The sequence below is a fragment of the Erpetoichthys calabaricus genome, chromosome 6 (assembly GCF_900747795.2).
Source record: "Erpetoichthys calabaricus chromosome 6, fErpCal1.3, whole genome shotgun sequence".
NCBI classification, from domain to species: Eukaryota; Metazoa; Chordata; class Cladistia; order Polypteriformes; family Polypteridae; genus Erpetoichthys; species Erpetoichthys calabaricus.
Genome location: NC_041399.2, coordinates 179,052,293 through 179,067,242, shown reverse-complemented (window position 1 = coordinate 179,067,242; position 14,950 = coordinate 179,052,293). Strand labels below are relative to the sequence as shown.

Here is a 14,950-nt window from a genome sequence, read left to right as displayed (position 1 = left end):
AAAAGGATAAGAGTTCCAAAGAGACTTATTGCAATTAACTTGAAATTAGATTGTTTTTATCCTTTATTAATTTTTGGTAAAGTGGAATCTTGAATTGAAAAAATTCTCATCTTGTAGGAGAGGCTTCCCTCAAAGTTGATTTAATTGTATGTTTTTTGCTCAATACGTTTTCAGTTGTACTGTGAAGTGTATAAGCAACATTGAATATTGAACAGTGTCTTCTAGAATAAGCAAATATAAAAATGTTTAATAGTTGCTTTACTATTTCAGTGCAACTATATACAGTGTGAAAGAAAAAGTAAATCACAAACGCATTCCATGACAGGAGAATAAGCAGCCTCCATTAATCTTCATTTAAGAAAAAAAAAAACAGTACAGTACTTCTAGATTAAAGTGTCATATACTTTAATACTATCACTGAGTTGTTTTGATATAAATTGTTAGTGTTTGTGGGTTTGTGTGGTTTTTGTCTTCTGTGGTGTTTGTCTTTGGTTTTGGGGTTGGTGTGACTTGCATAATACATTGTTGCATTGTTTTTAGTGGACTAAAAAAAGCTTATGTCATCTGAATGACTTTGTAGAGCCTTCCTTCTAGTTCTTTGGGGGTTTGCATTATCTGCAAGTGGTGAGCGTTACTGCAGATAGCAAAAAATACAAAGTGTATTTGCATATATAAATCATTATCTGCAGTGTTTTGAGGATACTGTTTTCCATAGGATTTTTCAGACCAACATAAGTAGAGCAGCTTCGTGACAGTAATTTTGAGACAAAGTGAGAGATGGTGCCTGTGTTTTGACCTAGTTAAATTAATAAATGTCCATTTGGCTTACATTTTTTGACTAAATAAAACTGGTTTACTGCCAGCACATAAAATGTTTTATTCACTTGTAGCTTAACGCGGTCTTCCTTGACCTTTTGTGATCCCCTTTCCCCATTATATTTTGGCCTACTAGGTGTAAATAGGGCTTGAAATTAGTGGTAGGAGCTCTTCCTTAAATTATACCACATAGGAGGAATTTCAGCATCTGTAGGTAGAATAAAAGTGTACATTAAACTATACAACATAAAGCCTGTGCGTGAAATGTTTAAAAATACAGGCCTTCAGTGGCTTATCTTTATTTTATCTCGTGTTTTCCCTTAATTTTGTTTTCTACTTTTTAATTGTGTATTTAACTGTGCTACTCCAGCATCAGTGTGTCTTTTTAAGCTAAATATTTTATTTTCTTGACCCCAGTCTTTCTTCGTGTCTTCTTCAGTCTTACCTCCTCATCTCTCTCCTCTATTCATTTTTTTCCAATTTTTAAGTGTCTTGTTGAAAATACATTTTTCCTGAGAAGACACAAGTGCTTAAATCAGTATTAAGTTTGTAAGATTGCATTATTCAAAGAATTACTGAATTTTGTTTGGATTCTATTTGGTGTACTGAAGGGATATTTCTGTAGGTTTTAAATTTGCTAGTTTGACAAAGAGGTTAGATATGTTTAAAACCTGACAGATTTCTTGTCAGGAAATATCTGTGGGAAAGTTTTGGATTATAAATATTGAGTGTGCATGAATAACTAAAAGTGTGTTGGATACCCAAATTCCAATGCTTAAATTCAATAACTAATAAACATTAGGTACCATGGTAGAGAGCTTTGTATCTCCTTTGTATAGGTTCCAAGTTTTTGTAACACACTGTCCACCTGAGCCAGCTCAACACCAGATGGTCGTGAATTGACTGATCATTATGTGAATCCTCACAAATTTAGGTAATCTCACTACAAAGTTGATGGTTGAATTGGACATGGGCATCTGCTAAAAGTTGTGTTTTCTCTACAAAAGTGTTCAGAATGTATAGCTTCTGGCCCTGGCTATAATTATAAGCAACTTTTGTTTGAAAATGGTGAATATTCTTTGAAATTCATGACCGGTTCAGAATTTAAGTATCTACGCATTAGTGAAATTCAGATTCAAGGCTGTCCCGATCATTAACCTATAAGTATTAAAGTTACCCATTTGAACTCGGTTGCAGTGTACCACTTCAGGTTAATCATTATTTATGCCAATACAGTGTAACATATACATAGTGACATGATGGAAGGCAGTTTTTTATGTGTGGTGGACTTCAAAAACTCTACCAAATCCTACATATCTTAAAAAAATCAAATGTCTTTTAGTCACATGCAAACAGGCAACAGTGTTTATCTCTGCAGCTCAGGGTCACATTGAGACAAGCATTTTTTTTTTTTTTTTTTAATTCATCTGTACTTTGCTTTGTTGCCTGCTTGTAAGTGTCCAGATACCCACCCGGGGCCTCTCATTTTTAGCATTGTGTGTGTCACCAAGCCAGTAGGCACTTACCTATAACCACTACTTCCAAGCTTACTGTAGCTTCAGGAGCAAGTCTCAGTGTCTTTGTTCTTGGAGAGAGCTTTTATTATTAAGTAATAAAATAACTGCTAAATTAACATTAACAACATTTTTTGTGATTAACCATGATGAAAGTCATGTTTTCTGTATATGCATTTGTTTATAGTAGAGGAGAATGTGCATTTTCAGTGTAGACAATGGGCCATGTATTTGTAATAGAAACTGATTGTGATGGATTATCTGTATAGATCAGGAAGGAACTGATTTAAAAAATATTCATTGGCATAAATTATGTCACCTGTCTTTTTTGCAACAAGCTCGGAGCCCCCATGTTTTTTAACACAATGAATATGACCTTGCTTTACTAGGTGTATGCTTCATCATATCACCTCAAGTATTAAGTCAGTCTTTAGCTTACTAAAGCCAATAAAGGAGCCAAAATCACTACATTAATTGGCTTTATTGATAATAAGAGAAGATAACTTCTGGCTGGGAATGAATAGCTGTTCAGGAAAGGAGTTTTATCCAAATAATTTGTTAGTATTTATTCTTGTACAGTAAGCTATTCAATTGGTTGGTTTTATCCCGAGCTGCTGTAAGTGGAGAGAGAACTGGGTTTGTTTTGATTTTTGTAATCACATGACTAATATTTGTTTCTCTATCGTGAATAGTTCCTACAAAAATAAACTCTGCTGGCATCTGATCTTTCCTCCTTAGACCAGTGTTGACCTGTATACCCTAATTTCTTAAACTTCTTGTTTTCAGTCTTCTGTGTTTTAAGATGTATTTTATATGAGACATTTTCTGGAACTGTTTACCATTTTCTGGGTTGATTATTTGTGAAATAATTCAACAATTATTGTCCATTATTTCATTTCCTTTTATTTCTACATTGATTATAATTTTAATCATGTTTTTCTTTTTTTTTATAGTTCTTCCACTAACATAAACTCTCAGTAAAGATGGTGGATTATTATCAGATTTTGGGGGTGTCAAAAAATTCTTCTCAAGACGATATTAAAAAGGCGTAAGTATGTTTTTTGTCCTGTGTATGTATGTTTTAAAATTTAATGTTGTTTGTTTTTATAATGCTTTTCCCTGAAATGCTTTTTTATCAATAGCTCTAAAGTATATGTACTTAGAGTTAAGCTGAGTTGAGCTGATAGACATGACATAGAGTTTATGTGCTTGCAGGGTTTTTCCTAAACTTTAAACTTTTTTGTTTTCTTTTTACAGTCATTTGCTTTACTTTACTGTCATGTCTTAAGTGTTTCTTCAGACTTTGAAACTCTTGGTTTAAAAAAAATCAGAAAATGCTAGATTTGTGCCTTCATTTTGATGTTTGTAGTGTATGCATTTCTTTTGGGATAGAATTACTGGTAACTTTCTCCAATTTTTTTCAGTGCATTTGGAAAGGTTCTGGTGGCCTGTTTAGTTACAGTGAGATGTGTATTGTATTTGCATGAAATGTTTCTCATTACCTAATCTTTCAAACTGATTATTCTGCTTTTGTACTAACTTAATAGTTTAGCTGTAAAGTTGATTTTATTGTTTTATATTGCTATATGCATGTAATTTATTTTTTAACTATTATTATTTGTGTTTTTAACTGTTGTGCAGTGTTTCTTTTTAAATATCAACATAAAAGCTTTAAACAGCATAAATACTTATTTTCTCCAAGATCACACTGATTTTAAAAACATGTGAAATTAATATAACTGAAATACATAGTTATTCTATCATTTTAGGAATTTCTTTTCCATGTATAATTCTAAGCTGTGTGAGCTATACAGCCCTCTTTTATACGTTTGCTTATAGCTGAGATTTATTTTCACAGCTTTGTACTTGCCAATGTGCAATCACTTATAAATATGCTTATTTGCCATCTTAATTCTAGTACATAGTCCACGAGCAGTGAAGTGGATGACACTGATAGGTCATAAATTCAGTACATTTTATTGTTTAAAAATATGCACTCACCATGGCCTAACACCATAATGTGTCCTTATTATGCAAAAAATTGTTAATTATTATTAATGTCCAAGCAGGTTAAAATATACACAGCCACATGATGAGAGCCAGTTTTTTATGTGGATGGACTTTGAAAACTCTACCTCTCAGCCTGAAAAGTGAAAAAGAAATTCAAACAATTTAGTCATACTAGAAGCAGGAATTTTGTTGGATTAAAAAGGATGGACAATAGTAAATCACCAGTTCTTTTTTATATTTGAAAATTGCTGGCTTCCATTTTTTGTTCATCATCATAGAGCTTACGGTCCCTGGTTGTCCTAGTTATATCTGGAACACAGGTATACTTCTTTCACCACTTACCTACCTACCTTAAGTTTTGAATGCTAAGGTTGGATGTTATCAAAAGAGTGGACATCAGTAACAACACTCCTGAGAACAACTTTCTCCTCCCAACAACTTTGAGTAAATTAACTCTTTCAGATCATTTAGTATTGTGTTTCTGTGTATGCTCAGATGGTTTTCTGCTAGAAGATGATCTGTGCCAAAGAGACATTTCTTTAAGAATATAGTGAATTCTTTGGTATTTCCTCAGTGACATTCTGTAGTAAGTTGTATGTTGTCTGTAACATTTTATTGATATACTAAACAGAGTGAAAGTGGTTTATAATTTAGTGGAATTTTAAAATAGTAGTCAAGATAAATAGTGATTAAAAAGTGGTGAATTGAAATGAGCATAAATTGCTTGCATATGCAAGTGAACAGCTTGCCTTAGCTTTTTTTATCACTACACCACAGTCGTCTTGGCAAGCCCTAGAATTTGGACCTATCCGGTAAAAGCTATTGTAAATAAGTGGGTGACCAGAGCCTTTCACATTTATATTCCAGATATTACAAGACAGAGTGTGAATACTTGGGACTCTCTCAATTAAAAATCAGTACAATCAAGACTTTTAAAGTCTGTTTTAAAAATTACAATAATGTATGTATGTTTAGATTTTTGACTTGAACATAAGCACAGTATCCATTTAATAATTAAGCAAAGTAGTGTGTTCATTTAACAATACAGTATTTATTTTCTTTGAACTTGTGGAGAGCTAACTGATAGTGCTTTTTGTTTTCTACACAGAAACAATACACCCGAGTAAATTTTGTGTGAAAAGCCTATTGCAGGACTAAATAAATGTGTAAAGGTTGCCATTTGGCAGCTATTTTGATTAATCTTGTCATTAAACATTTTTTTTTGGTTTTCCTGAGAATGGGCAAATCATTCTGCAAAACCTTAATCCATTCTTTCTTTTTACAATCATTCTTGTATCATTGGTTTTACCATAAATTTACAGATTGAAGTAAATGAGAATTTACATTTGCTTGTATAGTTTTTCTTCTAGTTCTTATTTTCAATAATTATCATTTAACTGAATGGAAAATATTCATTTGACTTGGAAAAAGTAGGCAGCGATGAGGGATTAAGACAATACCAGTACATTAAAATTTGTTATTGTATCATTGTGTATTTTTATTAGTATTTGAAACATTAAGTATTAATTTCTACCTAAAGTTAAAACTGTAGTGAACAGTTTTATTCTTCATCTGTTGCTAAAATAACAGGTACAGAAAACTTGCACTTAAATGGCATCCAGATAAGAATCCAGAAAACAAAGATGAAGCAGAGAGAAAATTCAAGGAACTTTCTGAAGCCTATGAAGTTCTTTCAGATTGTAAGTGCTAGCTTGTCTTTTAGATTTAATGCAATTTCTTGAGTGAGGTAGTAACATTTGTGCTATGTTCCTTTTACAAATGGTATGTGTTATTACCATTATAAACAAGGTTTCTTTCTGTATGCCAATGAAAGAGTGACACTCTTGCACACTTGAACACAAATACAAAAACACTACATGCACATGGATATGATTTCATTTACTCATATTATGCTATGGAGAATCAAATTGCAGTAATGTAACAAAAAGTTATTTTAGAAGTCCACAAAATTATAAAGGGAATTAGTACAGCCTATTGAAGCTGTTATTTTAAAATGAGTTCTTCAACAAAAAATGCCAACACAGATGGAAACTGATTAAAAGTAAGTTATGTATACGTGAAAACTCTAGATAAATGGAATAAATTACCAGGTAGTATGGTAGACTGTAGAACATTGGAAACCCTCAAAAGTCAGCTTCATGTTCACTTCAGGGGCTCATTTCTTTTTGAATCTGCTTCCAAGTGGTTTTTAAGAGAATTTTCCATAAATGGCAGTGGTTTGTAAGAGAATTGCCCATAAATGGCTTTTTAAACAATGCTTCACCAAAAATAGGCATGTGACTTGTGCCACTCTGGTAACTTAGATTTTATTTTTTTCATGGTCATTTTATTGTCATTTGCTTTTATTCAGCATTGACCTCTGTTAAGCCCACTTTATCAGATACTTTATCTCCGTTCTCAGTGAAAACACTGAAAAAACGATTAGCCATCACTGCAAACACCACCAGATAAGTAACAGATAAAGTTTAATTTTTGATGGAGTATCCATGTAAAAGCATTTTTCGTAATAAAAGTGATCTTTATATCCTAATGTAAATTTGTAGAAAAAATAATAATCATTTGATAATTCTTGCCCAATGAATTTATGGTCCTAAGTATGCAGAGATAACTCATGGTGTACTTAAAATAGTGAAGGATCTTGAGAAGACCACAAGTTTTATAATAGCTTTTAATATAATGTATGATTTTGCACAATTATTTTATTTTGCTTCCTCCTTTGAAATGTAAAATAATCATAATGGGTATGCCTGTTAATTCAAGTGACTAGTCGATCCCAAAATCTAGTAATCATCAGCTTTTTTTGCTATTTAACACACATTATTAGTAATGTTATGGACCTGTTTAGATTCCTAAAAGCATTGTAATGCTTAAGTACTCCATTAACTTCATTTTAACATTGTTCACTAATTAAAGACAATTTTTCAAAACTCTTCTTAACTAAAGTAGTATGTGCACTTTTTTGTAAATTAAAAACCTAGTTTTTATTCACAAAGAACTTTCTGATTTGAATTTTGTCTGCAGCTCAGCACACAAAAGACAGAGCCCACTCATTACAGTTCAAGAAAATTCACTAGTGCCCCGGTAAGAATGGTGATGCCATATACCTCAATCTGAAACCTTTGAAAGGCACACTAGCTTTGAAGTTTGTGGTCTTGGTCATTTTTTCCTGTTAGTTAGAGCAGTTGTTTCCCAACTCCACAATCGCGCTTTGAGTCCTACTGAGGGCTGGTGAGATGTGTAAGCCATTCCTTAATTCAGTCTTGATGCACTCGATGGTTTGTGGCTATTGGGTGTCAGCAAGTATCTACTTTGTACATACATGCTAACACCAGTGCTGAATCCCCAAACTCTGGATAAAGCAAGGAGTAATTAAACACATGCACCATTCAGGAAGTGCAGTGTGTTTTAGTACAGTCTAGGAGTTTCCATCTCTACACATCACTGGGGGTAATTGAATGCTACATTGTTATTGTTGCATGTGCTCTGCTGCACTGCATTGTTGTGCAAGCTGTCAAATGTCTTACCTGTGATGAAGTGGAAGATAATAAGGAGGCAGAAAATGAAAACCCTGCAGTTGAGTTACCAGGGAAGAGGAAAGTAGAATAACTAATCTTATGATATTGAAAGTTATACTATCGAAGTAAAGTAATTTGGTGTAATAAATCATGTTTTTGTACTGTCAGAACTAATAACATTTACTTTTTCAATTATAGCCAATAAACGTGACATATATGATCGTTATGGCAAAGAAGGGTTGACTGGTGGAGGTGGAGGTGGAGGTATGTTTAAGAAATATTATTTCACTGATTTTTGCTATATTTTTTATTTTTATCTTGTATTCTTGTTATAGTAGCATTCATTATGTTACAGTATATATGTGTGTGTATATATATATATATATATAGAGAGTAGTATACTTTAAAAGAACCTACTTTCAGGTCTGTGGTCAGTTTAAAGTAGATGTTGTTTTTTTCTCTTAAATTTCAAATTTGTTTGTCATTAATTTTTTAAAGGTGGGCAATTTCATGATGGATATGACTTTGGATTTACATTCCGTAATCCAGAAGATGTGTTTAGGGAATTTTTTGGAGGTCGAGATCCTTTTGCAGATTTCTTTGGTAGGTATTATAGCCAGTGATTTACAGTTTACATGGTGGCAGACTTGTCATAGTTGGTAATGTGCACAAAAATCTTGGGCTACAAAATAAATAATAATTCAGTTCTGTGGCATTCAGAAGCCTGTTTTTATAGCAGTTACTGAATGAATCTAAATTTTCATCGCCGTTCTCAAAAAATTTAGCAACAAAGGAACATAATAGTGCTTTTTACATGAAGCGTTAAAATCTCGGATGCATGTGAGGATCATAACCTTTGATGTACAATGAAGAGGAGGTTATTAATATCTGTTGAAATGCATTGTAGGCTACTTTGAATTTTTTTCTTCCTCATTTTTGCTTTATTAGAAATATTTATCCTATTTGGAGAAATAGCATGGTTAATGACAATTCTTTAAACTTGTACTTTTATGCTTACATTTTTTCATTAAGTAAAAATACTAGCAATAATAATAGTTCTTTATTGAAAGTGGCAAAATAATAGATATGCATACAGCAAAGTAAAACTAGACAATCAGCACTTCAATCAGCATTTGACTTCGACATGTAGCTTTGAGTATATTGCTAAAGACAGATTTTTTGTTTTGTTTTATGGTATTATGTAATTTGAAAGACTTCTACTGAAACTGGCTAAATGTGACACTTGGGGGGAAATTTTGTGGTTTCAGATGTAAAATGTCTCAAGTTCTAATGGAATTTACCTAAATGTACATTAGACATGACAATTAGGCAGTACAAATTATGATAAGAAAATCCTTGATTGACTTTCTTTTTTCTCTGGGTTAATAATTGTCTACATCATAAAAGATTCAAACAGGATTACTCTTAAAAAATGTTCTACTGATCTCATTAGTATAAATGAAAACCTATATTTTGTGCCTTTCCACACTTTTTTTTTTTTTAAACACAAATTCATTTTTACTTCTTCATAAAGAAAACCTAAAAGAAGTCTACATTTTTTGAAAATCTTTAAACAGCTGTTGTTTCATAAGGTCAGAGTATTAGTTTGACAGTGATCATCTTTTTTCTCATATAACGTAGAATATACTTTACTGCTGCAATTGTCACATAAATGAAAGAATGGTTTTGCTTCTGCATATTGAACTTAATATAAGTTTATTCTCTAAGAATACATGTTTTGTAGTAGGTAATCTGTCTCTGTCCCAGAGTGTAATTAATGCTTATATTTAAAAATGAGCATCATAGTACATAATTATTTTTGTATTTAATGTGAAAACTTGGGCTAACTAGTTTTCTTCAACATAGACAATCCTTTTGATGATTTCTTTGGAAGCCGAAATCGCCAGCGTGGACTTAGCAGAAATCGAACTGGGGGCGCCTTCTTTCATGGGTTTGGTGGTTTTCCAGGATTTGACACAGGTATTTAAAAATACAGGTTTTTAACATATCCATGCAGCAAGTTTCTCTTTTTCCTTTGATATTGTGCTCTCTGTGTAGCCTTTATTACAAGACAATTACAGTTACCCTGTTGAAGGCACATACTTGGATTTGCAAATTAGTAAATCTGTTTTCTTCATGAAATGTGTTAGATTAAACATTTTATAACTTTTCTTGGTTTGCATTAAATGAAGATTTTCTTTCCTCAGGCTTTTCTTCATTTGGCCAAATGGGTGGCGGTGGCGGTGGCGGTGGCGGTGGCGGTGGCGGTGGCTTCACTTCATTTTCATCCACATCATTTGGTGGTAGCAGTGGTGGTATGGGCAACTTCCGTTCTGTTTCAACATCTACGAAAATCGTAAATGGAAGAAAAATCACAACAAAAAGGTATGTTTACTTACCTGCCCTTTTACTTATTTAACAATATGCACATTCATTAACATTTTTCTCAAGGTAGGTTTGAAAGACTTGGTATCTCTACTAATGGGATTGTCTAATTGAAACCTCTAAATTTCACTATAACAACATCAACATTTATTTATATAGCTCATTTTCATACAAATAATGTAGCTCAAAGTGCTTTACATGATGAAGAAAGAGAAAAAAGACAAAATAAATAATTAAAATAAGGGAACTCTAATTAACATAGAATAAAAGTAAGGTCCGATGACCAGGGAGGACAGAAAAAACAAACAATCAAACAAAAAAAAAAAAGTCCAGACGGCTGGAGAAAAAAATAAAATCTGCAGGGGTTCCAGACCACGAGACTGCCCAGCCCCTTCTAGGCATTCTACCCAACATAAATGACCTAATCAGTCCTCATGGTGTTCAGTGTTCTCATGGAAGAACTTGATGATGGTGGTCATGTGGACATCTGGCCTTTAATCCATCAATGTAGGGACATCACGGTGCTTTGATCAGGTGGTGGTGGCGGCAGCGTAGATCATACAGTCAAGTTTTGCTCAGCAACGTAAAAGAAATACAGCCAGAGAAGACCGCCAAATGCAATGCAGGAAGGTGTTTAGTGCTAGTTGTGCCATTTAGGAACTAATTCAGTAAAGGGAATAAAATTACAAGTGAACTTGCCACCAAATAGTGAAAAAGCAAATGTAAACCAAAAACTACCAGTACTGCCTTACGATTGTTTAATCAATCCAACTTGTTTTTGGCTTAACAGTGAAATCCAGCAAAATGGCATTAACCAATGCTCCTCTCTGAAAATTGGAGAAGTAAGTGGTAGATGAAGCCCCCATATGTAGCATATTTTTATTTCATTAATTAATAAAAATGCCTTTTAATTTTTACCTCTTAACATATGTAGATGTGTTACTTCATAGATTTATGAAACCTAGACTAAATGTGTGTTGGGTTTTCACTCAGTGACCCAAAATAAAATCGAAGGAAAATGATCTACCTTATTCTTTTGTGATTTCATTCCTTACATTTAGTGTAAATTGGACACTGGTTTTTGCAGTATTGCTCACAGTTTTGAAAATATTTGTATTTTTCGGTAGTAACAAAGGACACTTAGGGAGTGATGGTTAAAATGCTTTAAAACTGAAATATTTTTGACTGTTCATTGTGACTATCTGTCTGTCCATCCATCCATTTTTTTGGCTATGCCAAATTGGCCTGTGTGTTTTCACCCTGTAATGTGGACTGATGCGCTGTCCAAGAATTTTCAGTTTTGTAACCTGTGCTTCCTGGGGTAGGTTTGAACTTCTCTGGAACCCCAGTATGTTTTAAATTCATTAACAATGATACCCGACATACACTTGATTACAACTTGCACATCAAATCAATCAAAAAAAAATAAAATTATTAATTTTAGTGCTTCATTGTCAGGGGAGGGGAGTGGGTAGAAAATTTGCCCTTTAAATGCATTTTTGAAAAATATGTTTAGCTTTGTTATATAACATCTGTAACAGTATGTAGTTGTTGTTTTTCAGTTTCTGTTTCCAAGTATTTCATGGAGTAATGGTTTGCATTTGTTTCCATCTTTTGATAAAGGTGCAAGAGTTAAACTGTAAATTTAATATGCATCAGTAAAACTGTAATGTACACTGTCCTTGCCATGGAGAAAGAATTGCAGAAAATTTCATAATAACTGACCTCTTAAACACACATTTTTATAAAAATCTGAAAGCATACACTCTGTTCAAAATAGGTACAGCTAAATGTTTCAGTTCTACAACATGCCACTTGTATTAAGTGACCCTGTTGTTAAGAAAAATAAACAGAATATATAGCTGCCTGATGTTGCTGGCTCCACATATGGTAATTATCATACTAAGAGTGTAAGAAAATGTATGGGTTATAATTACTTTAAGAACATAAGGAATGGTGGTCTCAGGAAATTAAATGTTTACAGATTTATTTTTTAGTTTGAAGTACTTTGTATAATTGGGACTATATTTCTTTGTGGTGGTTTTGTATTATTTCATTACATAGAAATTGGAAATACAGAAATGTATTTTCACTATCTAGGGTTTTTGAACATTATTATATATTAAGATTAATGAAAGTTTTAATTTTATTCTCACTTTTAGAACTGTAGAAAATGGCCAAGAGAGAGTAGAGGTTGAGGAAGATGGGCAGCTAAAGTCTCTAACTATAAATGGTAAGGAGCAACTTCTACGGTTGGATAACAAGTAACACCAAGCAGACAGGCGTGTGTTGTAATCAGTGCTGACTCATCTTTCTACCAGTGCAAGTAGTTCATTTTGGAAAGACATCTCTGAACTGAATATTTTCATAATTAACGTCAATATTTGTTTTCTTGGAGCCTATGGTGTATGTTTTGGGGAATTGTGTTTATTCCCATTTAATTTTACTGGGACCATATTGTCGTCTTTGGACCAGACAATGTTTTTGTTTTGAATTTTGTGTTTTTCTGTATGCACTTTGCTGTATTACCATTTTCCCTAGGTGCAATTTTGCCTTGCCTAGTATGGAGGCAAAGTAAATGTAAATTTGACAGAAGCATGAAATGACTTTAATTTGCTTCTAGCAGTGTTCAGACTAGAAAACGTTACCCTGCTTTCCCATTTAATATTGTTTTTCAACTTTCTAACTTGTCAGTAATTTTTGTATATGCCACTAGATAATAAATTAATAGTATTAACATGCTATGAGTTTTTTTTTTTTTTTTTTTGCTGTTATTCCAAATTACCCGAGTTTACTTTCTGCATGAATACCAATAGTAGAAGCTGTTAAATATTTATTTAACTGTTACAAACAACAAGTTAATGAAAAACGCACAGGGTGATTTTCTGTAAATTTGTAAAACCTATCCATTTGGAATCAATAAATATTTGTTAACATCCTTTTTTAGGGATGCTGCATTTACAGAGTCTGTGTGATGATTTGAAGAATAGAGCTTGCTTTGCATGGCCAAAAAGTTTATTACTTAGTATTATTTACTACCACAAATATAAGAGCGGACAATACTGCTTGATTGCCAGTGCTGTGGGGAAGAACCAATAAATTGCACTGCTTTATCTGAGTGGACTAAATCACCAATATCCTTAAAAGAGTGTGAATGAAACACCTTTGACAGTGCTGTGATGTGCTTACTAACAGAGTTTATAACAACTTTATATATGCTTTAATATATTTTTTAAACAGTTATGTTTTTTGTGACAGGTATGTTAATAGTGAATCCTTGAATCATGTCACATTACTTTTAAATGTGATTTACTCCTTTATTCTCAATGGTACATCAGACTAACTGCATAAATTTGTCTCTGCTCAAGAAGGGGCGGTTTGGGCTCTTGGTGTTTTTCAGTTGGCAGCTGCCATAATGCACTCTTCTTACTCTTCAATTTTAAGCATGTAACTCTAGCTATCTCTAAAAATGTATACTCTTACTCAAATGTTTTCTTTGTTCTAAGGAATGTTAAAACAGTCTCTAGACCAGGCTGCTAGGCTTTTATAAGAGAGTAATCAACATTTTTTCAGGAAGAGAGAAATTGTCTTACCTGATGTGCTACAACTAACAGTACATTGGAGAATATGTGGTTGATTATGCACTTTAAAGAAATTTTAGTAAAAACTTTTTAAAATTATCTGAAATATATATATGCAGTAGATAATAGCTTTGAGTACACAATATAATGTATATAGAGTGTAATTTAATTTGTAATCCATTGTTGTTGATTAGTAGAATGGTGGTATATGAATGTCAGATTTCTGAAATTGTTCTTAAATTAGCCAATATTTTAACATGAAACTGTGAAAATATTTTCATACAAGTTACTTTCATTGAGTTTTTTTTTTTTTTTTTTTTTTACAAGTGTGTACAGCAATATTCGATACAAGTACTTTTCCAGAACATATTTTATAACATTTGGTATATAGTTGATATCATGCTTTCTATCTTTTACTAGACATTCATATCATATTTCCTTTCATTTAGATCAGGGGTCACCAGCCTTTTTAAAGCCAAGGGCTACCTTAAGATTACCAAATGGCTCGAGGGCTATCAGCTCAAAACATATATAAAAATATATATATTTAAAAAAATCCAAAAAGCGTATAATATTACTCACATTTTTTACAAAGAACGGCATTCATAACTTTTTGACAAGTATTTGTAAATGAGAATATTTATGTTTGTTGTCAAAGTGACATTTATTTTGTGCAAATGAACATGTCACAATTTCATTCAACAAAAAACAGAGCTCAACTGTGTTTTTCCCCAATACATGAGATTGTGTCAACTCCAACTTTGAATCTGACTTAATCAGTGAACAATGATCAATTGACTAGGTAACATGGTGTTTTACTAAAACACTGTTAAATCTTGTCTGCCAGTTAGTGAGAAACCTGGCATTCTATGTTGTCCATTAGCATGCTGTATTCTGGTGTATAATTTGACACTGCCACTCTCAGTGACTTCTGCAGATGTGAATCAGTTAGGCGTGTTCTGTGTTTATTTTTTTATGAAGTTCATATTCGAAAAGGCTGATTCACAGAGATAGGTGGATCCGAAAAGACAAGCAACCTTCATAGCTGCTGTTCAGACAGCTTTGTACTTTTCTGTGTCCACTTGGTTCCAAAAGTTTGGGCTGCTCA

The 14,950-nt window shown here is 32.8% G+C and overlaps 1 protein-coding gene across 3 annotated transcripts in view; it reads left to right on the top strand.

The window, feature by feature from the left end:
- The window catches only part of dnajb6b (DnaJ heat shock protein family (Hsp40) member B6b), a 110,216-nt gene that overhangs the window by 14,913 nt on the left and 80,353 nt on the right, over positions 1-14,950 (top strand). Inside the window, exons 2-9 of one of the 3 annotated variants that reach the window (XM_051929126.1) lie at positions 3,284-3,378; positions 5,931-6,040; positions 8,075-8,140; positions 8,375-8,479; positions 9,743-9,856; positions 10,084-10,118; positions 10,149-10,261; positions 12,424-12,494. In XM_051929126.1, coding sequence (XP_051785086.1) covers positions 3,314-3,378; positions 5,931-6,040; positions 8,075-8,140; positions 8,375-8,479; positions 9,743-9,856; positions 10,084-10,118; positions 10,149-10,261; positions 12,424-12,494 — 679 coding nt within the window. In that variant the 5' untranslated portion in view covers positions 3,284-3,313. Of the gene's footprint in view, positions 1-3,283; positions 3,379-5,930; positions 6,041-8,074; positions 8,141-8,374; positions 8,480-9,742; positions 9,857-10,083; positions 10,262-12,423; positions 13,219-14,950 lie in introns of those variants that run through there. The other 2 variants (XM_028804144.2, XM_028804149.2) reach the window with 2 other exon arrangements.